We start from the raw sequence: 27,082 nt of genomic DNA, 5'->3' as shown, positions 1-27,082 counted from the left end.
AACAATATCAATCATAACAACAACAGTACTAACAACAATAATAACAATAACAATGAAGGTGTTGCTGCAGATCTGAGTCCCGACTCTGCTGCCTTTCTAGTGCGGCAAAGAAAGTAAGAAATAGAAAAAGAAAAACACAAATAAACTGAGTGTGAGGGTTTTTCTACAAGTTACACTGAATATTTGCACAGACATGCTGACTGTTTGCTGGGAGACGTCACCTGTCTTTTATAGAATAGCAGGTAAGCTGTTCTCTGCCGCTGCTCACACACAGACTCACACGTGGTCTGGCAGACCAACTCGTCATCGTACGTGAGCCGGCTGTCTGTGACGTCGTCTCTTCCGCTCATCTGGTGAACGCCGTCACAGACGTAATGTCCTGAGAGGAGAAGGCGCACTTATTAACGTCTCATAAACTTTCAAAGCTGACCTGCATTCAGCACATGTGTCTGAAAGCACCCACTCACCGCTGTAAGCTGAGGATCCCAAACGACTGATCACGCTGACCAACAAATTTTGTTTGTCTTCTTGTTTTTTTTTTTTGGTTTTTTTTTATTCATATTTTGGATGGACAGAAACGTTAACAAATATACAACTGGAATAATCATACTGTCAGTTCTCTGTCCGTTTCTTAACAACAACCAACAAATAAGGACTAACAGTAACTAAGACAAACAGACAAACAAACAAACAAACAAACAAACAAACAAACAAAAAAACAAAGCAAAAAAAAAACCCAGGAGAAACAAAATGATATACCGCCTCCTGGGAAACATCAGCAAAAACAAAAGTAATGGGGGCAAAACACCCAGGTGCCTAAAAACAAAACATAACCTTGACCACTGATGACATTAAGACAATTTCTTCCCTCTACTGACTTTCAAAGTAAAAAAAAAAAAAAAAAAAAAAAAGACAACAACAAAAATACCAATGACACATGAACCCCCCCCCCCCCCCCCCCCCCCAAAAGAACATTTATCATAATATCTAGGAGACATTGTCGATGTACACCAAAAAAGGACCCCAGACCTGCTCAAAAATGTCTTCTCTCCCCTTAATTCTGTACATAACCCGTTCATATGATGCCATCTTAGACATTTGTTCAGTCCATTCCCTGAGAGAACAGGGGCTGGATGACTTCCAGTGCCTAAGTATTATCCTGCATCCAGTTATGAAAGCCAGACGCATCCACAATCTCTGTTTTTTTGAAAGGATAGTTTGTCTTCTTGTTTTATTTGATTCCTTGTGGGATTTGGATCCAACAAGTAAAGTATGCATATTATGCACACACACAAACACACATGCAGCTATTACCATTTCTTGTATTCTTGAATAAAGACATTGATCTGACACATTTAAAATGCAGCCAATTGTTTTTATTGTTATATTATTAAGAAAAAAGAAAAGGTGGGGGTGGGGGGATGTAAAGAAGAGCTTAAAGGAAAGGGCTAGAGGAGAGAAAACCCCAACAATTAGCAGGGCATTTTTTTACTTGGACAAATTGTTAATAAAGTTTCCATATCTGTAACAATGATGACAGTATAATTGTTTATAAACAATTATATTGACAATTATATGTGTCCAGTATGTTGGCTCATTTTCTTTTACTTTTTGCATTTGAAAATAAAAGTTGGGCTGATTTTGACACCATTACAAGAAGTGTTGTTAATGATTCTTTTTGAATTAAAATCAGGTTACCACAAATTGTTTTTTAATTTAATTTCATTTGAAATGTTTGTCAGTGGGTAAACAATTCGTAATGCAAAGTCAGAAACATCGAGTTATTCTTGTACTGCATGCTTGCAATAAATAAGTTGTCCTAACAGTCAGTCAAAGGAGCTTGGAAAGAAAAGCGTCTGGACTTCTTTGAGTTGAAGTGACTGATATATATATTTTTTGTCTGTTTGTTTTGTTGGTTTTTGTTTTTTGCCCTTTATCACCATTCCTCTTCCCTGCTGTTTTTCTTTCCCTCTTTCTTTCTCCCCTTTCTTTCCCCCAGTCATGTCTGTCCTATGTGTAGCAAGTGAAAATAAAATAAACAAGAAAAACAAAGGTGAATCAAATAGACCAATACGGCAAGGCCGGGATGGTCCATTTGGTAAAGTAAATCCGTTAGTTATATTTAACATAATGTTAAATGGCAACATTCTGTTTACAATGTTACCATTTCACATTATGTTAAATGGTAACATTCTGTTTACAATGTTACCATTTTACATTGTGTTAAATGGTAACATTCTGTTTACAATGTTACCATTTAACATTATGTTAAATGGTAACATTCTGTTTACAATGTTACCATTTCACATTGTGTTAAATGGTAACATTATGTTTACGATGTTACCATTTTACATTATGTTAAATGGTAACATTATGTTTACGATGTTACCATTTACATTATGTTAAATTGTCAGTAGGCCTGGTACCGGAACTGGTACTGGACCCCCTTTTACTTTCAGCCATCAGAAGAGGGTACACTGTGGTCATAACAATACTCAGACTGTAGCATTTAAAGGTCCCAAAGTGTACCAGGAAAATATCCCCTGCACGATTACACCAGCAGCCTGAATTGTGAATGTGAGGGAGGATGGATCCATGCTTTCATGTTGTTCACTCCAGGCTGATATAAAAATGATATAACTAATACTACTTCTACTAATAATGACAATAACAACAAAATAATAATAATAATGTCAAAAATACCAGTAATAATAATAACAATAACAACATAAACAACAACATTACTACTAATAATAATAAAGATAAACAAATGTATTAAAAAATTAATAATGATAATAATAATAATAAAACTGATCATAACAGTAACAATATCAATCATAACAACAACAGTACTAACAACAATAATAACAATAACAATGAAGGTGTTGCTGCAGATCTGAGTCCCGACTCTGCTGCCTTTCTAGTGCGGCAAAGAAAGTAAGAAATAGAAAAAGAAAAACACAAATAAACTGAGTGTGAGGGTTTTTCTACAAGTTACACTGAATATTTGCACAGACATGCTGACTGTTTGCTGGGAGACGTCACCTGTCTTTTATAGAATAGCAGGTAAGCTGTTCTCTGCCGCTGCTCACACACAGACTCACACGTGGTCTGGCAGACCAACTCGTCATCGTACGTGAGCCGGCTGTCTGTGACGTCGTCTCTTCCGCTCATCTGGTGAACGCCGTCACAGACGTAATGTCCTGAGAGGAGAAGGCGCACTTATTAACGTCTCATAAACTTTCAAAGCTGACCTGCATTCAGCACATGTGTCTGAAAGCACCCACTCACCGCTGTAAGCTGAGGATCCCAAACGACTGATCACGCTGACCAACAAATTTTGTTTGTCTTCTTGTTTTTTTTTTTTGGTTTTTTTTTATTCATATTTTGGATGGACAGAAACGTTAACAAATATACAACTGGAATAATCATACTGTCAGTTCTCTGTCCGTTTCTTAACAACAACCAACAAATAAGGACTAACAGTAACTAAGACAAACAGACAAACAAACAAACAAACAAACAAACAAAAAAACAAAGCAAAAAAAAAAACCCAGGAGAAACAAAATGATATACCGCCTCCTGGGAAACATCAGCAAAAACAAAAGTAATGGGGGCAAAACACCCAGGTGCCTAAAAACAAAACATAACCTTGACCACTGATGACATTAAGACAATTTCTTCCCTCTACTGACTTTCAAAGTAAAAAAAAAAAAAAAAAAAAAAAAAGACAACAACAAAAATACCAATGACACATGAACCCCCCCCCCCCCCCCCCCAAAAGAACATTTATCATAATATCTAGGAGACATTGTCGATGTACACCAAAAAAGGACCCCAGACCTGCTCAAAAATGTCTTCTCTCCCCTTAATTCTGTACATAACCCGTTCATATGATGCCATCTTAGACATTTGTTCAGTCCATTCCCTGAGAGAACAGGGGCTGGATGACTTCCAGTGCCTAAGTATTATCCTGCATCCAGTTATGAAAGCCAGACGCATCCACAATCTCTGTTTTTTTGAAAGGATAGTTTGTCTTCTTGTTTTATTTGATTCCTTGTGGGATTTGGATCCAACAAGTAAAGTATGCATATTATGCACACACACAAACACACATGCAGCTATTACCATTTCTTGTATTCTTGAATAAAGACATTGATCTGACACATTTAAAATGCAGCCAATTGTTTTTATTGTTATATTATTAAGAAAAAAGAAAAGGTGGGGGTGGGGGGATGTAAAGAAGAGCTTAAAGGAAAGGGCTAGAGGAGAGAAAACCCCAACAATTAGCAGGGCATTTTTTTACTTGGACAAATTGTTAATAAAGTTTCCATATCTGTAACAATGATGACAGTATAATTGTTTATAAACAATTATATTGACAATTATATGTGTCCAGTATGTTGGCTCATTTTCTTTTACTTTTTGCATTTGAAAATAAAAGTTGGGCTGATTTTGACACCATTACAAGAAGTGTTGTTAATGATTCTTTTTGAATTAAAATCAGGTTACCACAAATTGTTTTTTAATTTAATTTCATTTGAAATGTTTGTCAGTGGGTAAACAATTCGTAATGCAAAGTCAGAAACATCGAGTTATTCTTGTACTGCATGCTTGCAATAAATAAGTTGTCCTAACAGTCAGTCAAAGGAGCTTGGAAAGAAAAGCGTCTGGACTTCTTTGAGTTGAAGTGACTGATATATATATTTTTTGTCTGTTTGTTTTGTTGGTTTTTGTTTTTTGCCCTTTATCACCATTCCTCTTCCCTGCTGTTTTTCTTTCCCTCTTTCTTTCTCCCCTTTCTTTCCCCCAGTCATGTCTGTCCTATGTGTAGCAAGTGAAAATAAAATAAACAAGAAAAACAAAGGTGAATCAAATAGACCAATACGGCAAGGCCGGGATGGTCCATTTGGTAAAGTAAATCCGTTAGTTATATTTAACATAATGTTAAATGGCAACATTCTGTTTACAATGTTACCATTTCACATTATGTTAAATGGTAACATTCTGTTTACAATGTTACCATTTTACATTGTGTTAAATGGTAACATTCTGTTTACAATGTTACCATTTTACATTGTGTTAAATGGTAACATTCTGTTTACAATGTTACCATTTAACATTATGTTAAATGGTAACATTCTGTTTACAATGTTACCATTTCACATTGTGTTAAATGGTAACATTCTGTTTACAATGTTACCATTTCACATTGTGTTAAATGGTAACATTCTGTTTACAATGTTACCATTTCACATTATGTTAAATGGTAACATTATGTTTACAATGTTACCATTTACATTATGTTAAATGGTAACATTATGTTTACGATGTTACCATTTTACATTATGTTAAATTGTCAGTAGGCCTGGTACCGGAACCGGTACTGGACCCCCTTTTACTTTCAGCCATCAGAAGAGGGTACACTGTGGTCATAACAATACTCAGACTGTAGCATTTAAAGGTCCCAAAGTGTACCAGGAAAATATCCCCTGCACGATTACACCAGCAGCCTGAATTGTGAATGTGAGGGAGGATGGATCCATGCTTTCATGTTGTTCACTCCAGGCTGATATAAAAATGATATAACTAATACTACTTCTACTAATAATGACAATAACAACAAAATAATAATAATAATGTCAAAAATACCAGTAATAATAATAACAATAACAACATAAACAACAACATTACTACTAATAATAATAAAGATAAACAAATGTATTAAAAAATTAATAATGATAATAATAATAAAACTGATCATAACAGTAACAATATCAATCATAACAACAACAGTACTAACAACAATAATAACAATAACAATGAAGGTGTTGCTGCAGATCTGAGTCCCGACTCTGCTGCCTTTCTAGTGCGGCAAAGAAAGTAAGAAATAGAAAAAGAAAAACACAAATAAACTGAGTGTGAGGATTTTTCTACAAGTTACACTGAATATTTGCACAGACATGCTGACTGTTTGCTGGGAGACGTCACCTGTCTTTTATAGAATAGCAGGTAAGCTGTTCTCTGCCGCTGCTCACACACAGACTCACACGTGGTCTGGCAGACCAACTCGTCATCGTACGTGAGCCGGCTGTCTGTGACGTCGTCTCTTCCGCTCATCTGGTGAACGCCGTCACAGACGTAATGTCCTGAGAGGAGAAGGCGCACTTATTAACGTCTCATAAACTTTCAAAGCTGACCTGCATTCAGCACATGTGTCTGCAAGCACCCACTCACCGCTGTAAGCTGAGGATCCCAAACGACTGATCACGCTGACCAACAAATTTTGTTTGTCTTCTTGTTTTTTTTTTTTGGTTTTTTTTTATTCATATTTTGGATGGACAGAAACGTTAACAAATATACAACTGGAATAATCATACTGTCAGTTCTCTGTCCGTTTCTTAACAACAACCAACAAATAAGGACTAACAGTAACTAAGACAAACAGACAAACAAACAAACAAACAAACAAACAAACAAACAAACAAAAAAACAAAGCAAAAAAAAAACCCAGGAGAAACAAAATGATATACCGCCTCCTGGGAAACATCAGCAAAAACAAAAGTAATGGGGGCAAAACACCCAGGTGCCTAAAAACAAAACATAACCTTGACCACTGATGACATTAAGACAATTTCTTCCCTCTACTGACTTTCAAAGTAAAAAAAAAAAAAAAAAAAAAAAAAGACAACAACAAAAATACCAATGACACATGAACCCCCCCCCCCCCCCCCCCCCCCAAAAGAACATTTATCATAATATCTAGGAGACATTGTCGATGTACACCAAAAAAGGACCCCAGACCTGCTCAAAAATGTCTTCTCTCCCCTTAATTCTGTACATAACCCGTTCATATGATGCCATCTTAGACATTTGTTCAGTCCATTCCCTGAGAGAACAGGGGCTGGATGACTTCCAGTGCCTAAGTATTATCCTGCATCCAGTTATGAAAGCCAGACGCATCCACAATCTCTGTTTTTTTGAAAGGATAATTTGTCTTCTTGTTTTATTTGATTCCTTGTGGGATTTGGATCCAACAAGTAAAGTATGCATATTATGCACACACACAAACACACATGCAGCTATTACCATTTCTTGTATTCTTGAATAAAGACATTGATCTGACACATTTAAAATGCAGCCAATTGTTTTTATTGTTATATTATTAAGAAAAAAGAAAAGGTGGGGGTGGGGGGATGTAAAGAAGAGCTTAAAGGAAAGGGCTAGAGGAGAGAAAACCCCAACAATTAGCAGGGCATTTTTTTACTTGGACAAATTGTTAATAAAGTTTCCATATCTGTAACAATGATGACAGTATAATTGTTTATAAACAATTATATTGACAATTATATGTGTCCAGTATGTTGGCTCATTTTCTTTTACTTTTTGCATTTGAAAATAAAAGTTGGGCTGATTTTGACACCATTACAAGAAGTGTTGTTAATGATTCTTTTTGAATTAAAATCAGGTTACCACAAATTGTTTTTTAATTTAATTTCATTTGAAATGTTTGTCAGTGGGTAAACAATTCGTAATGCAAAGTCAGAAACATCGAGTTATTCTTGTACTGCATGCTTGCAATAAATAAGTTGTCCTAACAGTCAGTCAAAGGAGCTTGGAAAGAAAAGCGTCTGGACTTCTTTGAGTTGAAGTGACTGATATATATATTTTTTGTCTGTTTGTTTTGTTGGTTTTTGTTTTTTGCCCTTTATCACCATTCCTCTTCCCTGCTGTTTTTCTTTCCCTCTTTCTTTCTCCCCTTTCTTTCCCCCAGTCATGTCTGTCCTATGTGTAGCAAGTGAAAATAAAATAAACAAGAAAAACAAAGGTGAATCAAATAGACCAATACGGCAAGGCCGGGATGGTCCATTTGGTAAAGTAAATCCGTTAGTTATATTTAACATAATGTTAAATGGCAACATTCTGTTTACAATGTTACCATTTCACATTATGTTAAATGGTAACATTCTGTTTACAATGTTACCATTTTACATTGTGTTAAATGGTAACATTCTGTTTACAATGTTACCATTTTACATTGTGTTAAATGGTAACATTCTGTTTACAATGTTACCATTTAACATTATGTTAAATGGTAACATTCTGTTTACAATGTTACCATTTCACATTGTGTTAAATGGTAACATTCTGTTTACAATGTTACCATTTCACATTGTGTTAAATGGTAACATTCTGTTTACAATGTTACCATTTTACATTATGTTAAATGGTAACATTATGTTTACGATGTTACCATTTTACATTATGTTAAATTGTCAGTAGGCCTGGTACCGGAACCGGTACTGGACCCCCTTTTACTTTCAGCCATCAGAAGAGGGTACACTGTGGTCATAACAATACTCAGACTGTAGCATTTAAAGGTCCCAAAGTGTACCAGGAAAATATCCCCCGCACGATTACACCAGCAGCCTGAATTGTGAATGTGAGGGAGGATGGATCCATGCTTTCATGTTGTTCACTCCAGGCTGATATAAAAATGATATAACTAATACTACTTCTACTAATAATGACAATAACAACAAAATAATAATAATAATGTCAAAAATACCAGTAATAATAATAACAATAACAACATAAACAACAACATTACTACTAATAATAATAAAGATAAACAAATGTATTAAAAAATTAATAATGATAATAATAATAAAACTGATCATAACAATAACAATATCAATCATAACAACAACAGTACTAACAACAATAATAACAATAACAATGAAGGTGTTGCTGCAGATCTGAGTCCCGACTCTGCTGCCTTTCTAGTGCGGCAAAGAAAGTAAGAAATAGAAAAAGAAAAACACAAATAAACTGAGTGTGAGGGTTTTTCTACAAGTTACACTGAATATTTGCACAGACATGCTGACTGTTTGCTGGGAGACGTCACCTGTCTTTTATAGAATAGCAGGTAAGCTGTTCTCTGCCGCTGCTCACACACAGACTCACACGTGGTCTGGCAGACCAACTCGTCATCGTACGTGAGCCGGCTGTCTGTGACGTCGTCTCTTCCGCTCATCTGGTGAACGCCGTCACAGACGTAATGTCCTGAGAGGAGAAGGCGCACTTATTAACGTCTCATAAACTTTCAAAGCTGACCTGCATTCAGCACATGTGTCTGAAAGCACCCACTCACCGCTGTAAGCTGAGGAGCCCAAACGACTGATCACGCTGACCAACAAATAGCGAGCAGTTTACTGGGAGAGGGCAGCGGCACCACCCGTTAGCTTAGAAATGGGCTCCATCCATACTTGAAATGAACGGTGTGCCTTTTCCCTTACCTCTTCAGTAAAGGCTGTGTCCTGGCTGATCACCAGCTGCTGTGTCAGAACAATGGGGCTGTTCTTCTTCTCCACGGTGAACGATGGAGTGAACGTAAACCACTTCAGCTGGAGGATCAGCACACTGAAAGAGATGAGACAAAGAGGAGAGGCTCAAAGGAAGACGCAAGGAGGACATGACATGAACAAAACTGACACCGACTGAACTGTGGTGGTTTGAGGCCTTTGGGGACCGATTTGAGGTTACTCACTTTGGCAGGTTCAAGAACAACAGCTCCTCTTTGATCTTCTTAGCTCCGCACTGGCATTCGTAGTCCAACAGGCCGCCCTGCAGCAGGGAGCAGGAGGAACAGGTGCATTAGAGTTAAACTCTTTTACAGATGAATTCACATATTCGTGGGAGCAAGCCTGTTCACAGAATAGAGTCTAAACGAGCTCTTACTTTCAGACTCCAGCCCCGCCCTTCAGCAGCATCCTGCTGGCTGGCACAACCTTGCCATTGGCTGCTGCCAGGGACTCAACAGGTTAGAACAAAAATATAAATATTATATCTGAGTTCTTATGTGGACCCGCCTTCCAGACACAACGTCACCTTCCATGAATGTCCACAGGTTAGCGGCCCTCGCTCTGCTGGTCCTCCAAAGTAAGAAAAAATGAGAAAAAATAAGGAGCAGACCAAGCAAAAGAGGGTATTTAAAGAGACAGTGTTCTTAAGGTGCATTTTTGGCGAGTTTTATTATCTAAATGTCATTGTGTCACTTTCTTATGAGGCTTCAGTGAACTGAAAAAGCTTCTGGGATGAGAAGCGAAACGTCTTCAAAAAAGTTAAAGAAGTCCGGTTGCTTTTTTCCCCCAAGCTCCTTAGAGTTCTCTGAAAATGGTCAGGTAGAAGGACTGGACTGAAAATGAGTAAAAAAGCAGCCAAAGCCCAAGGAAGTTGAAAGACTGGAAACTATTGCTGAGGTCATGTCAGTGTAAAAAGTTACCTACAAGTCTGGCACCTTGGAAGCAAAACATAAAGAAATAAGGTGTAAGGCCAAATGTTTGGTCCTGCAGCCAACCGGACCATGAAATATAGAGCACAGGTGAACAAAGTGAGGCAGCAGTTTGCTGATTTCCACCTTGTGCCTTTCATGTTGATCAGCTTAGTAGTTTGCCAGCTTTCTAGCTGTTAAAGACTTTTGGCGAGAGGTTATTCATATTTGAACTCTAATTGAACCCCTCTTTTTTACTGTTTTTTTGTTTGTTTGTTTTTGGGGTTTTTTGTTGTCTTAGATGGCCTGACTCAGCAGGTGGGGGCAGTTTCTGAGTTCACCTTCGTTCAAACAGTGCAGAAATGGTTTCGCTATGCTCCAGACCGGATGGGTGGTGCAGGACGCCCGATATCCAGCCCCGTCATGGAGTAAACTAAAAACAGTAAATAATACATTTAACAAACAAGCAAGCTCTAAATTCAAGCGGAGAGACTGCAGACGTAGCCGCACCATTCCAGGGATTTTTGGTTAGCATGAGGGGTCTAGCCAGGACCCTTACTGGATACTGGGTGGGAATCGAACGTGCAACTCCAAAGCTGTGTAGTATTACCACTACACTATCCAGCTGCGCTACACTATCGAACAAAAAAAGTTTTTAGAAAATTTGATAAAGTCTGATGCTTAATATTGTAGGGATATTAATCTCCCTATGATATTAATACGGATTAATAACACAGAGAAGTCATACTTCTGTTATGACAGAATTAATTGGGTAAATTATATTTACAATTGTAACATTGTAAACTTAATGTTATGATTTTACATTATATTAAATTGTAACATGATGTAAAATCGTAACATTGTAAACTTAACGTTACAATTTTACATTATGTTGCAATTTAACATAATGTGAAATTGTAACATTGTAAACATAATGTTACAATTGGAACATCAGTCCATCTATCCATGCATCTTCATCCGCTTTATCCGAGGCCGGGTCGCGGGGGCAGCAGCCTAAGCAAAGAGGCCCAGACCCAACACGCTGTGTACTCACCTTTGCTAAGTACATGTGAGATCTTGAATAAAAAAAACAAAACAAAACACACTTTTCTTTTCTGTTTTATTAAAAGCACTTTACAGAAAGTGTAATTGTTTGTAATGAAGAAAGAAGTAGGTAGGTTTGCATGTGTAATTAGTGTGTTATTGCAGAAGAAGCTTAATGTGTAGTTTGCAAAAACAATGGGAAAAAAAGGTGGCCGAAGAAGAAAAGATAAATGTCCTTTTTTTTAAGTATTCCCTCGGCCGGTCGTTTGGCTTATGACATGTGGCGGGGACTCTGCTACAGAACTCCGCCAGTTCGAATCCCCCACGAACTCACTGCCACGGCCCTGCGCGGGGGGCGGGGAAACGGGCTCGCATTTACTTTTTGCTTTTTCCTGCTCGAGCCAAGTCCTCCGCCCGCTCTTCATCTCTCTCATTACCCCTTATTACCTTACACTCATGCCTTTGCCTTTCACCACTTCAAAACGAAGCCTACTTCAATATTACCTTCATACGCTCTCTTTGCTTTTGGCTTTCCTCATGCTGTGTACTCACCTTTGCTAAGTACATGTGAACAGATCTTGAATAAAAAAACAAAACAAAACACACTTTTCTTTTCTGTTTTATTGAAAGCACTTTACAGAAAGTGTAATTGTTTGTAATGAAGAAAGAAGTAGGTAGGTTTCCATGTGTAATTAGTGTGTTATTGCAGAAGAAGCTTAATGTGTACTTTGGAAAAACGATGAGAAAAAAAGGTGGCCGAAGAAGAAATGATAAATGTCCTTTTTTTTTCAAGCCTTCTCTCAGCCGGCAGTTTCAGTGCCACGGCCCTCGCTTGGGGGGTGGGGAGACGTGCCCCCCAAGGAGACCTGCTAGATTGTTCAGAAGGTTGTTCTCATCCATCCAGATGGAGGATCACTAACAGGAGCGTGGAAGACTCCAGAATCCACTCTGGCTGGAATCCGGTGGATATGCAGTGTGTACAGGTACAGGACCATTTAAACGGACAGCATTTATAGAATGACTATTAAAAGTCAGCGAGTGTCAGTAATGTTAATGTGGTTATGTTAGTAATACACCGAGTGCTAATATAAGAGCTTTAAGATGCATTTGTAGATATTATTACGTGTTTTACCGTCTTTATGGTGCTAGCTTAAAGTTACGGTGTAAACGTTAGCTTATATTGGAGGAAAGCTGTTACTGGTTAAACGATGTTAGCACAGAAATATTAGCTTCTGTCATGACTGATGAAGTTACTAGTTAATAAAGTTTTCAGTAAAGTGATTAATCGCAGCCACAGGTTGACAGCAAATATCTCGATTAGCTTCAGTGCATCTGTAATAAATATGTGCAAGTTTCAGTGCTTCGTTTAAACTGTATGATACTTATACTGACCCAGGGTCAGTGTAAAATACAATCCTAGCTGTGTGAACAAAGCCACTGTAAATTTAATCCTGCATGACAAACCTCAGGATGCAGATTATTATTACTCTTTCCTGCTGGCACACCTGAGAGTCAGCTAGAAACTTATAGTGACGTGGACATCATGCAAAGACTGCCAGACTCTGTAATACTGCAAATGATCAGTGACTCAGGTTAACACTAAACTTCAAACGGTACCTCTGTGTGCTGAACATCTAGGATTGAGTCAGGCTGCATTGACTGTGGGACTTTAATGTGTTAAAAGCAGGTTGAAGACGGCTCAGAAACATTTGAAGATTAAAATTTAGCATTATGGCTGCTGGTGGTTTGTAATATCTACTCAGCTGTATTTTTGTTACTAATTTATGTTTGTTGTTGTTTAACACAGATTTCAGAAGAGCAAATATGCTTAATAGTTTAACTAGATTTCATTTGTCAGTGTTTGACTGCTGAGTCACCGGAAGAACTCATTTCATTCATTCTCCATATGATGTTAATTTACAGAAATGTTTCACAGGAACTGATTTCTCCCAAAGGTTGAACTAGTGTGTTTCCATAGATTACCTCTGTATGAATGTACTTCTTAAATGAAGGCAAGTGTTTGTCCTTTTTTGTTCCTCAGGTACAGTACGTGATATCAAGGGCAGGTGGTCAACACTGGGGACAAGAAGCAGACATACTTCCAAGAGGGAGCTGCAGTGAGGTCAGAGGTCAGAATCTGAAACAGCTCAGGTTTATATTTTAGAGGTTATAAAAAATCAAAATGTATTTATAAAGAAACCTTTAAATAATAGTCATAATTATGATTATTATAAGAAATATCAAACATTTAAGTGGATTTTCTGTTACACATATTGTGTTAGCCCTGCGATAAACTGGCAGCCTGTCTTTGTCCTGTATCAGCTGGGATAGGCTTCATCCTCCCGCAACCTTGAATTGGATACATTTTATTCCAATTATGTAATCTGATCATTTACAAACTCAAGGTATCTAATCAAAATGTAAGTAATAATTATAAAATGGGAAAGCAGAAATAAGTGTGACATAAATGTAAATGTGTGAGCTGACATAGAGCTACATGCAGTCTGAAAAACCTTTGTTGTCAAGTTTGCAGGTATATCAGCACGAGACATTCTTACATAGAAGAGACATTAAAGTCTCTAACTCAGTGAAGCATTATTGGTCCCGTCTGTTTGGATAAATATAGTAAGTTGATGTATGTCCATTTATTGACACATTTTCTTAAGTGCTTATCCAGTTCAGGATCACAGTGGAGCTGCAGCTGGATATGTTCACTAAATAAACCTTACAAAAGTTAACAATAAACCTGCATCCATGTACGTTGTTGTCCACAGGATGAGAAAATCAAACTGGAACACTGTGGAACATGTTAATAAATGTTTGTGTGTTTATGCCTGTGTCTTTCACAGGAGGCGCTGGAAGGTTTCCCTAATAGTTCCTGGTGAATCAAAGCAGAACCATAAAGGTTGCTGGACTGCATGATGGCCTTACCCCTGAGCAGTCATCCTGTTAAAGGATGAACCAGTTAGAAGCTGTTTTCAAAGTAGCTGAGCAGATTTCATCTCAAGTAAGCGATTAACTGTTTGTTCATCTGTTCCGCCACTTAAAGAGCATTTAAGGACGTCTTTTGAGTGTCCAGTTGAATTAATTCTACTGGCTCTCATGGTCATTTGTTATTATAGTCATATTTTTCATGTTCATCCAGCTATTTAGTAAATTCTATCTATTTAGTAATATCCGTCAGCTATAAAATGTAATATAAATATAAAAATATCTAAATATCTCCTGCCCTTTATGTTTTAATGATGTAAGTCTGTTATCGTGTTACATTAGCATTCCTCACATATCAATGAGATGCTGTACAGTACAATCCTACTGACACAGCAGAGGGATAACGACAGCTATTCAACATCGTTACACGACACATTCGAGCTGCATGACGCAGACAAAGTGACTAAATCATCTTTTTGTGGTTTATTGTCTTCAAACCAGCAGACAAAGCCGATGGCAGAAGATGTCAGAGAAGAACTTCAGGCCGTGGACTGAAAAGGTATTTTTTTCTTGTTATCAAAAGACATTTGGAGTGGCAGCTTCTACAACTGGTTGTGCTAAAGTAAAGCTTACAGTCTAAGAAATCACAGTGTTGATATTCAGCACAAAGAGAAAAGCTCACTTGTTTGAATTTATTTACAATCATAGTTTTATAAATTCTGACTGTAAACAGCTTTTACAGCTTTGATATTGTTTGACACTCGATATCAGGTGATAGGGTTTAATTTAAAGGTTTCTGTGTCCCAATGAGCCATTTACACTGATCAGTGTCAGTTTAACTGTAACACATTCATTATTTAGATTCAACAAAGAAATAACTGAATGTAAAAAATGGCAGCCCTCAGGCAGGTTTATAGAGATACATGCATGCATTATGAAATTTATGTATCCCAGATAATTGTTATTCATCTAGTCATGGCAGACCTACCTCTTCCTCCCAAGTTAACTGCAACCCAAAATAACTAGTGGGGCTATTTACACACTCACAACCAGTGTGGGGTAAAAAGAGCCACCAAAAAACTGTCAGCCACAGATGTGCTAGAAGAGTTAGAAGCTCTACTTATGGAGAAACTTTCTAAGTCTAACAGGGGACAGGAACTCCTGCCCAAGTAACATGATATAAGCCCACATACAGCCCAGCCATAAAGTGAACCAAGTTAAAGACAGCATGGGACCAAATGCATGTAACCAGCCTGCACCCACCTGACATTTCTTCCTCCTGAATTAAATGAATGAAGGGATGAAAGTTAAATGACTACAAACCTAAAGCCACTAGTTCCCACACTGGAGCTCCCTGACACTGTGTGTTAACTGTATTTAGCTTGTATCAACAGTTGTAACAGGCTAAGCCACCTGAGACACTGCATTGAATTTGTTCCTGTCTTACTGGTTTCAGCTGACTGGTTTCAACTCAGATATTCTGCTTTTTCCTTTCAGTAGATCAAAGCAGCTCGTGCTCCTTCTGCTTCCAATTTAGAAGAAGAAGAAGAAGGCGAAGGCTTCAGCGAAGTGGCGTTCATGGTCTCAGTGAACAGTCACGGTCACACACTGCATGTGGTTTTAAAAGCAACATGTCTGTTCACCACAACAATGGAGATGTGTAATATTAGTGCAGCTATGGTTTGTTCTTGAACATCAGTTCTGTTTTCCACTTTGATCACTCAGACCAAAAAAGTGTTGTTTTCAGATTCTTTCTTTTAAATCTATAAAGCACCTGTTCATTTTTTTTATTACAATTAGTTTCACATAAATGTTAGTGTTTCCTTTTATGATCTTTTAATGCTTTCACTACACTGTACATGAAATCAAACCTAATAATGAGGCAGATAACATTCCTGTTACGATCCAGACTAGTGGTCTTACTGGGGCCGGTGAACAGGACTGTAAGCTTGCCATTGTGCCAGTTAAAGTAAAATCAAAGAGAGGTCAAAGAATAGTGGAATTTGTAAATTGTAACATTGTAAACATAATGTTACAATTTTATATGATGTTAAACTGTAACATAATGTAAAATTGTAACATTATGTTTACAATGTTACAATTTTACATTATGTTAAATTGTAACATAATGCTTAACAGATAATGGTTATCCTCTTTTTATATCATACATCATTGTCTCTGTAGGAGGGTCTGGAGCACTCCCTGCTGAGCCGCTGGGCTCAGTACCTTGCAGGCAGGTCCGACGATGACTTCATCATCTCACCTGAGCTCAAAATTCTGGTGCGTGAAGGCGTCCCTCGGGAGTATCGGCAGAGAGTGTGGCGCTGTTTGGTCCGAGCCAGAACTTTGACAAGCCAAGAGTGCCACATGCAACGCTATCAGCAGGTACAGCTGTAGAGAGAGAGAGTGCTTTATCCGCACCTGAGCACAGGTGGCTCCTCCTTCTTCCTGTTGGGAATGCTGGCGAGCACTCAGTAATCCTGTTCTGTTTCCAGCTGTGTGAGAAGAGTCGGACAGCTCCTAATCCTGCCTCCAGGCAGGTCCAGCTGGACCTTCACCGAACCCTGACGACCAATCAGCACTTCTCCTCGCCGTCCAGCCCCGCCCTCCAGCCCTGCCCTCCAGCAGCTCCGCCGCATCCTTCTGGCCTTCTCCGGGCATAACCCTGCCATTGGCTACTGCCAGGTACTCAACAGGTCAGAACAAAAGTATAAATTTTATATCTGAGTTCTTATGTGGACCCGCCTTCCAGGCAGAACCTCACCTTCCATGAATGTCCACAGGTTAGCGGCCCTCGCTCTGCTGGTCCTCCAAAGTGACGAAGACGCCTTCTGGTGTCTGGTGGCAGTGGTGGAAGCCATCATGCCTCAGGACTACTACACCAAGAATCTGGTGGCCTCTCAGGTCAGCAGACACACTCACCTGCTTGCCTGCTGTGATCTGTTTTAGTGATCAGTGAGGCTGATCTCTGTGAGTCTTTGTGCTCAGGCGGACCAGCGCGTGCTGAAGGACTTCATGGCGGAGAAGCTTCCTCGCCTGGCATCTCACTTTGAGGATCACAACATTGACGTCTCTCTGGTCACCTTCAACTGGTTCCTGGTGGTTTTTGTGGAGAGTCTGCCCAGCGACATCCTGATGCCTCTGTGGGACGCCTTCCTGTATGAGGGTACCAAGGTACCATACACCCGAACACACCATGACAGAAATGCAGACAACACTTGAATGCACCACAGTAGTGTCCATGGAAACAAAAATGATTTTGTTTTCACCTTTAGATGTCTTTATTTACATTTTAGGAGTAATAAGACATTGTTTACTAAGCATGGGGAACTGTCATGTGACATGAAATAGGAGTGGGAAAGCAGATCATTCTAGTAACGACCTCACAGTCTACCACAAGCAGCGTAAATCCAGACGATGAGTGGGACAATGGCTTTGGGCTTGTTTCTGCAATGTGACAAATGCAGCACAGCTTTTACATCGTTTGTCTCAGGAAATAAAATCACAGTTCAGACACAGAAATATATACCACACAGGGATAAATGCTGACAACAGCTTCAGCCACGTAGATCCAACCCAAAAGTTTAATTTAAACTTAAAGCTCAACTACCAAGTAAGTTAATATTATCTGGCAACTGAGGAACCAAGTGGCTTATTGGAAATCGATCAGAGCTGTAATGAGTAAAGGGCCCAACTGCACCACAACTGAAAGAGTAATTTTATGACTCACCTCCTCAAAGTTTCCAATTAATTGTGTGGCGTGAGTGTCCTGTTATGAAATGCGTGTCTGTGCTGCAGGTGATCTTCAGATACACTCTGGCTCTGTTCAAATACAAAGAGGACGACATCCTGAAGATTCACGACAGCGTGGAGATCTACCAGTACCTACGCTTCTTCACAAAGACCGTCTCCAATGCCAGGTACGCACTCGCCTCCACCCGCCTTAATCTACGAGCTGTTACACTCTCAGAAGTGTAGCGGATGTAGCTGTTGAATCTTTGAGCTTCAAACCCTTTTTACTGAAATTTTGTGAGAAGTTTAAATTTCCCTGATCACAGTAACAACGATTTAAAGATTTTTAAGTATCTGCAGCTCTCGGATACATGTGGTCCAGTCAGTCCAGTATTTCCTGCTCAAACTGCAGTACCTGAAGTATCAAGCAGCATAAAACAGAAACACTCAAGCTGATCAGTTTCCAGTTCCTCTGTGTTGGTGATCGAGTCCTTTCCACCTGCGTGTGTCCATGCAGGAAGCTGACCAGCATCGCCTTCAACGACATGAACCCATTCCCCAGCCGGCTGCTGAGGAACCGGCGAGTGCTCCACCTGGAGCGCCTGCAGGCGGAGCTGCGTGAGCTGGAGGAGCAGCACAAGGAGGTCATCACCGAGAGCGTCGTACGGAAAGACAAAGAGCTCGACGTCATGGTGAGCGAGGGCGACGAGGACCTCTGATCACACGGGACGCTTCAGCTGCTCACTTCGAGACGACGATGAGTTTTCCATGAGTTCAAGAGAATTTCACTAAACCGGCTGTTAACTGGTTTCCTTCACACCAAACACAGGATTGTGTCAGGTTCACCATCTCTACTAACACTACAAGGAAACAGACGCATACAGATTTAACTGCATCACATCTCTGAAACAAGCTTGCAGTAAACAAATGTGTACTGTGTTCACGTGTGTAATAAGTCAGGCTGCAGAAATGTGCAGATGTATTTCAGTGAATTCATTTGGATTAATATGTGATAGCTTATTTATTTCATTGCATCTTTTGCTTTATACCTAAAAATGCGTGACATTTCTAAATGTAGTCACATCCCTATGAAACATGGTTGATTATCACCTGTAGTCACAGCTGGTGATAAAGTAATTAAAATGTCCAGCTATTCAAAAATAGGGCATTCTGCACAATGAGTACTTTTTGGTACTTGAAGTATATTTTGATGCTGATGCTTCAGGGCATTGTGCTGCATTGTCGAAGCTCTCTGGGCTTCCGGTTAGAACGACCTCACAGTGTTTTATTTTGATCTGGTGTAAAGTGCATTGTGCAGAAATGACAGCATGATAGTCACATGATAAAACTGACTTTTCTTTTTTTTTTTAAATTTTACTGGGTGTGCATCTTGTTCAAATGTCTTTTTCAGCATTTGTACATAAATATTCTGTATATAAATATTTGATTTTCATTTATTTTACAGAGTCCTTTATTTTGTTTCACAAATATGACATTCATGTCAAATGACATCTGCAGACTTTATAATGACCAGCAGGGGGCAGTGTATTGCAGTCTATGAGAACATTTACTGAGACCTGTTTCATGCACTAGTTTCATGTCTCATTGAATCCAACATGATGTTGATTTTGTAAATTAAGGTCACATCTTCATCACATCTAATTTCAAAACACTGATCAATTTTTAAAAAAAAATGAATTCCATACCAATTGCAGGAATAAAATAGGAATAAATAACAAACGAGAAATACATACAAAACAAGAGAAAGGCACACATGAGAGAACAGGTCACATGACAGCACAGCATTATCTACCCACAATTTGAACTAAATAACAGATAGCACAGGCAATGAAAACAAACGGAAATCAGAATAAATTTAAAAACTTTTATTGATGTTAACTTGAAGTGCTGAATTAGCCCTGTTGTCAGTTCAAATCACTTCAATCTATAGCGCACTTTAAGGTCTTTAGACCTTGAAAAGGAATACACTGCAAGGTAAGCTTGCAGCATCTTACTTTAAGGTCAACTGTGAAACTTTGTGGAAAGCCTGAGACAAGTTGATGAGTCAGTGAAGCGCACTTCCTTCTGATGACGGCTATACTGAGGTGAGTTTTTAAGCATATCCTAAACTTTATTCATTATTAGACTTCTGACACCTGGCAAATAAACTCTCATGCGATATGAGAACATAACAGCAAAAAGCCAGTAGCTGGTACATGAATGGATAAAAATTGGATCCCTCTTAGATTGAATTGGTTGCCCTCTTATATTACGTTGTTTTGAACCTAACCGCATCCACTGAATTAATGCAGTTTTCAGGACAGTAAAAACAGAGAACTCTGATATACACAATTTCTGATTGCTGATAGTGTTTCTTAATGCAAAATGGGCTTCCATTTAAAATGCAATTGCTTTATGTTCGATCTTTAGTGAAGAAGGGTCATTTTTGATTCTGTGGACAAGGGATGCAAATGGAATGTGAAGGCAACAGGTAGTAGGGTGAATTAGGGTTTCGTGTGGTCTTCAGTGCATGAATTTTATTGCCACTTTATTTCAACTTTTTATTAATGTACTCAAAAGAAAAACAAGAACCACAAAGGAGATTCTTGTGATTCTTGTTTGTGCTATCTGTTTGTGAAAGAAAGCACATTTTACCACATCATACTGTGTTTGCTGCCATTTATTTTACTCGTCCTGCCTGAGTGTCTGGGCTGCGTTTGTCTGTGCACCTTTGTTCTGGCCTTCTGCTGATGGGTTTCACATGCTGGGCTTTCCCTCTTGGTCCACACCCAGCAGCCTGCTGCTGACCACACACAGCCTACAAACTGATCCATCCATGCATCCATCCATGCATGCATGGCCTGGTTATTGTTGAGTTATCACCTCCAGCTCCTTGCTCATAACCAGGTAGATACTGGGCTGGGCCTGATCTCTGAGCTCAATAACAATGACAAAAATGCCAAACACTTTACTCTTCATGGTAAAAAATGTTTATAATACAGTAAAAACTGGATGTAGCCAAAATCAGTGTTTTATATACAGTGTAAGTGAACAACATTGCTACACTGCTGGTGTTTGATTGATAGAGGCTTTCTTTATAAGAACTATGATATCATTTCTTTTGCTGATTAACAGTTTTTATATAATTTTTATATCATATATAGCTTTCAAGAAGCCAAAGATCACTGGACGAAAAGACTACAGACCTGTGGCTCTGACATCTGGTCAGGAAGTCTTTTGAGCGCCTGGTTCTCTCCTATCTTAAGACCCTCACGGCCCCCCTCCTGGACCCCCTGCAGTTTGCATACAGAGCCAACAGGTCTGTAGACGATGCCATCAACATGGCCCTACACTTTGTCCTGCAGAATCTATGCTAGGATCCTGTTTGTGGACTTCAGCTCTACCTTCAACACCATCCTTTCAGACCTTCTTCAAGGATTGCTTTCCCAGATGAATGTGCCTGATCCCATCTGCCGGTGGATCACTGACTTCCTGACGGACAGGAAGCAACCAGTGAGGCTGGGGAAGAATGTCTTGGACTCCCGGACCATCAGCACGAGCTCCCCTCAGGGCTGTGTTCTTTCTTCTATGCCCTTCTCCCTGTACACCAACTGCCGCACCTCCAACCACCAGTCTGTCAAATTAATTAAGCTTGCAGATGACACCACCATTATTGGACTCCTCTCAGACGGGGATAAGTCTGCCTACAGGATGGAGGCTGAACATCTGGTGTCCTGATGCAGCCGCAACAACCAGGTGCTGAATAAGTGTTATTTTCATTTACCACTGGCCCAAGTACATTTTTATTGGCTTGTGAACAAAGCTGTAGTTTTTGTATTTTTAAATATTAACGCAATTTAATTGAGACATTATTTATATTATTTCACTTTCAATGTGAAAAATGCTGTAAAAACGTTGAAAATAATGGTCACCCCTGTTCGCTGCAATGTAAAATAGTACAACTGCTGTCAGCCTTCATTAAGTTGCATCATTTAAACATTTGCATATTTTTATTCAACTTCTGCAGGATGCTTTGATGAAAGACTCCCTTTTCCCAAGTAGAGGCTTTACTAGAGGTCACAGGAACAGCGCTGCTGTTTTGGATGCGGAAAAATGTTGTCTTTCACTCTACCTGAGCTCAGTGTCCCAGTAAGGGCTCCGCCTCATTGTAGCTGACGCTGAAATGTTTGTGTGGGTTGCCATGACAACACCAGAAGTGCATCTGAGATCGTGTCCAAATTCATGGGCTGCATCCTCCTGAGGACTCGGTGTTCTGACAAAACGTCTTACTTTGGCAAAGCGTCCTACCGTAAGTAGTTCATGCATTCTCGGCGGCTCTAGTGACCCTCGAACTCTCGGCTAGCTATCGAGGTGGTGGATAACATACGTCTCCCCCACAAGAGCACGAACCTACAACTTTTCTACTACTGGTTTTACAAGGCGTACACGGTACGTGGCTGAGATGGATGTCATATGTGCTATTGATATTATTTTACTCGTTTCTAGTTTTCACGGTGCTCCATGATTGTGAGAGGAATAAAAAAGAATTGTGGACATCAGTACGAAGCATGGATTCTTTTGACCAGAGTAGATACACTGGTCCCTTGAATATACTAATCTTTTTGAGGTGGGTGACTGTTCCTGTGTATTTACAGAAACAATGGTTGTGATAACCTCAGCTGTTTCAGAGGGTGACTGTTCGTTGCTTTGCGCACTTTTAAATCTGTATACAATGGTTTGTTCCCTTTTTGTGTTCTGAGGTTTAAACAAAGATGTACTAGATGTATTATACCGGTCCCTCGAATCTACAAATCTTTTAGATGTGGATGACTGTTCATTTTCATCTGTGTTTACAGAAACACTGGGTGTTGGAACCTCAGTAGTTTCTTTTTGGCTGACAGACTCTGGAGCTGTACAAGAGGAATAAAGAGCTGCAATGCTTTTGTGAACCTGACCTGGGAAGGGAGAGAAATATATTTTTGTTTTGTTTTTGTTTGTCTTCTTGTTTTATTTGATTCCTTGTGGGATTTGGATCCAACAAGTAAAGTATGCATATTATGCACACACACAAACACACATGCAGCTATTACCATTTCTTGTATTCTTGAATAAAGACATTGATCTGACACATTTAAAATGCAGCCAATTGTTTTTATTGTTATATTATTAAGAAAAAAGAAAAGGTGGGGGTGGGGGGATGTAAAGAAGAGCTTAAAGGAAAGGGCTAGAGGAGAGAAAACCCCAACAATTAGCAGGGCATTTTTTTACTTGGACAAATTGTTAATAAAGTTTCCATATCTGTAACAATGATGACAGTATAATTGTTTATAAACAATTATATTGACAATTATATGTGTCCAGTATGTTGGCTCATTTTCTTTTACTTTTTGCATTTGAAAATAAAAGTTGGGCTGATTTTGACACCATTACAAGAAGTGTTGTTAATGATTCTTTTTGAATTAAAATCAGGTTACCACAAATTGTTTTTTAATTTAATTTCATTTGAAATGTTTGTCAGTGGGTAAACAATTCGTAATGCAAAGTCAGAAACATCGAGTTATTCTTGTACTGCATGCTTGCAATAAATAAGTTGTCCTAACAGTCAGTCAAAGGAGCTTGGAAAGAAAAGCGTCTGGACTTCTTTGAGTTGAAGTGACTGATATATATATTTTTTGTCTGTTTGTTTTGTTGGTTTTTGTTTTTTGCCCTTTATCACCATTCCTCTTCCCTGCTGTTTTTCTTTCCCTCTTTCTTTCTCCCCTTTCTTTCCCCCAGTCATGTCTGTCCTATGTGTAGCAAGTGAAAATAAAATAAACAATAAAAACAAAGGTGAATCAAATAGACCAATACGGCAAGGCCGGGATGGTCCATTTGGTAAAGTAAATCCGTTAGTTATATTTAACATAATGTTAAATGGCAACATTCTGTTTACAATGTTACCATTTTACATTGTGTTAAATGGTAACATTCTGTTTACAATGTTACCATTTTACATTGTGTTAAATGGTAACATTCTGTTTACAATGTTACCATTTCACATTGTGTTAAATGGTAACATTCTGTTTACAATGTTACCATTTTACATTGTGTTAAATGGTAACATTCTGTTTACAATGTTACCATTTTACATTGTGTTAAATGGTAACATTCTGTTTACAATGTTACCATTTCACATTGTGTTAAATGGTAACATTCTGTTTACAATGTTACCATTTACATTATGTTAAATTGTAACATTATGTTTACGATGTTACCATTTTACATTATGTTAAATTGTCAGTAGGCCTGGTACCGGAACCGGTACTGGACCCCCTTTTACTTTCAGCCATCAGATAAGGGGGTACACTGTGGTCATAACAATACTCAGACTGTAGCATTTAAAGGTCCCAAAGTGTACCAGGAAAATATCCCCTGCACGATTACACCAGCAGCCTGAATTGTGAATGTGAGGGAGGATGGATCCATGCTTTCATGTTGTTCACTCCAGGCTGATATAAAAATGATATAACTAATACTACTTCTACTAATAATGACAATAACAACAAAATAATAATAATAATGTCAAAAATACCAGTAATAATAATAACAATAACAACATAAACAACAACATTACTACTAATAATAATAAAGATAAACAAATGTATTAAAAAATTAATAATGATAATAATAATAAAACTGATCATAACAATAACAATATCAATCATAATAACAACAGTACTAACAACAATAATAACAATAACAATGACGGTGTTGCTGCAGATCTGAGTCCCGACTCTGCTGCCTTTCTAGTGCGGCAAAGAAAGTAAGAAATAGAAAAAGAAAAACACAAATAAACTGAGTGTGAGGGTTTTTCTACAAGTTACACTGAATATTTGCACAGACATGCTGACTGTTTGCTGGGAGACGTCACCTGTCTTTTATAGAATAGCAGGTAAGCTGTTCTCTGCCGCTGCTCACACACAGACTCACACGTGGTCTGGCAGACCAACTCGTCATCGTACGTGAGCCGGCTGTCTGTGACGTCGTCTCTTCCGCTCATCTGGTGAACGCCGTCACAGACGTAATGTCCTGAGAGGAGAAGGCGCACTTATTAACGTCTCATAAACTTTCAAAGCTGACCTGCATTCAGCACATGTGTCTGAAAGCACCCACTCACCGCTGTAAGCTGAGGAGCCCAAACGACTGATCACGCTGACCAACAAATAGCGAGCAGTTTACTGGGAGAGGGCAGCGGCACCACCCGTTAGCTTAGAAATGGGCTCCATCCATACTTGAAATGAACGGTGTGCCTTTTCCCTTACCTCTTCAGTAAAGGCTGTGTCCTTGCTGATCACCAGCTGCTGTGTCAGAACAATGGGGCTGTTCTTCTTCTCCACGGTGAATGATGGAGTGAACGTAAACCACTTCAGCTGGAGGATCAGCACACTGAAAGAGATCAGACAAAGAGGAGAGGCTCAAAGGAAGACGCAAGGAGGACATGACATGAACAAAACTGACACCGACTGAACTGTGGTGGTTTGAGGCCTTTGGGGACCGATTTGAGGTTACTCACTTTGGCAGGTTCAAGAACAGCAGCTCCTCTTTGATCTTCTTAGCTCCGCACTGGCATTCGTAGTCCAACAGGCCGCCCTGCAGCAGGGAGCAGGAGGAACAGGTGCATTAGAGTTAAACTCTTTTACAGATGAATTCACATATTCGTGGGAGCAAGCCTGTTCACAGAATAGAGTCTAAACGAGCTCTTACTTTCAGACTCCAGCCCCGCCCTTCAGCAGCATCCTGCTGGCTGGCACAACCTTGCCATTGGCTGCTGCCAGGGACTCAACAGGTTAGAACAAAAATATAAATATTATATCTGAGTTCTTATGTGGACCCGCCTTCCAGACACAACGTCACCTTCCATGAATGTCCACAGGTTAGCGGCCCTCGCTCTGCTGGTCCTCCAAAGTAAGAAAAAATGAGAAAAAATAAGGAGCAGACCAAGCAAAAGAGGGTATTTAAAGAGACAGTGTTCTTAAGGTGCATTTTTGGCGAGTTTTATTATCTAAATGTCATTGTGTCACTTTCTTATGAGGCTTCAGTGAACTGAAAAAGCTTCTGGGATGAGAAGCGAAACGTCTTCAAAAAAGTTAAAGAAGTCCGGTTGCTTTTTTCCCCCAAGCTCCTTAGAGTTCTCTGAAAATGGTCAGGTAGAAGGACTGGACTGAAAATGAGTAAAAAAGCAGCCAAAGCCCAAGGAAGTTGAAAGACTGGAAACTATTGCTGAGGTCATGTCAGTGTAAAAAGTTACCTACAAGTCTGGCACCTTGGAAGCAAAACATAAAGAAATAAGGTGTAAGGCCAAATGTTTGGTCCTGCAGCCAACCGGACCATGAAATATAGAGCACAGGTGAACAAAGTGAGGCAGCAGTTTGCTGATTTCCACCTTGTGCCTTTCATGTTGATCAGCTTAGTAGTTTGCCAGCTTTCTAGCTGTTAAAGACTTTTGGCGAGAGGTTATTCATATTTGAACTCTAATTGAACCCCTCTTTTTTACTGTTTTTTTGTTTGTTTGTTTTTGGGGTTTTTGTTGTCTTAGATGGCCTGACTCAGCAGGTGGGGGCAGTTTCTGAGTTCACCTTCGTTCAAACAGTGCAGAAATGGTTTCGCTATGCTCCAGACCGGATGGGTGGTGCAGGACGCCCGATATCCAGCCCCGTCATGGAGTAAACTAAAAACAGTAAATAATACATTTAACAAACAAGCAAGCTCTAAATTCAAGCGGAGAGACTGCAGACGTAGCCGCACCATTCCAGGGATTTTTGGTTAGCATGAGGGGTCTAGCCAGGACCCTTACTGGATACTTGGTGGGAATCGAACGTGCGACTCCAAAGATGTGTAGTATTACCACTACACTATCCAGCTGCGCTACACTATCCAACAAAAAAAGTTTTTAGAAAATTTGATAAAGTCTGATGCTTAATATTGTAGGGATATTAATCTCCCTATGATATTAATACGGATTAATAACACAGAGAAGTCATACTTCTGTTATGACAGAATTAATTGGGTAAATTATATTTACAATTGTAACATTGTAAACTTAATGTTATGATTTTACATTAT

General features: G+C 39.1%; 1 protein-coding gene across 3 annotated transcripts; it reads left to right on the top strand.

The window, feature by feature from the left end:
* Positions 1 to 11,949: 11,949 nt before the first annotated feature.
* Positions 11,950 to 16,929, top strand: LOC308408831 (TBC1 domain family member 2A-like). Of its 3 annotated transcripts, none has more exons than XM_080901239.1 (7): positions 11,950 to 12,300; positions 13,359 to 13,439; positions 14,167 to 14,324; positions 14,750 to 14,807; positions 15,746 to 15,928; positions 16,433 to 16,633; positions 16,744 to 16,929. In XM_080901239.1, exons 5-7 carry the CDS (start codon positions 15,827 to 15,829, stop codon positions 16,909 to 16,911), a joined length of 471 nt encoding a protein of 156 aa, XP_080757365.1. In that variant the 5' UTR covers positions 11,950 to 12,300; positions 13,359 to 13,439; positions 14,167 to 14,324; positions 14,750 to 14,807; positions 15,746 to 15,826; the 3' UTR covers positions 16,912 to 16,929. The 3 variants fall into 3 exon arrangements, with proteins under 3 accessions (XP_080757365.1, XP_080757364.1, XP_080757363.1); XM_080901238.1 differs by having other exon boundaries at positions 13,359 to 13,446; positions 14,753 to 14,807; XM_080901237.1 differs by having other exon boundaries at positions 13,359 to 13,446.
* The last annotated feature ends 10,153 nt before the right edge of the window (positions 16,930 to 27,082 follow it).

Source organism: Rhamphochromis sp. 'chilingali' (assembly GCF_963969265.1).
Source record: "Rhamphochromis sp. 'chilingali' genome assembly, chromosome: 13".
Lineage (NCBI taxonomy): Eukaryota > Metazoa > Chordata > Actinopteri > Cichliformes > Cichlidae > Rhamphochromis > Rhamphochromis sp. 'chilingali'.
This window is presented reverse-complemented; position numbering and strand designations above follow the sequence as displayed.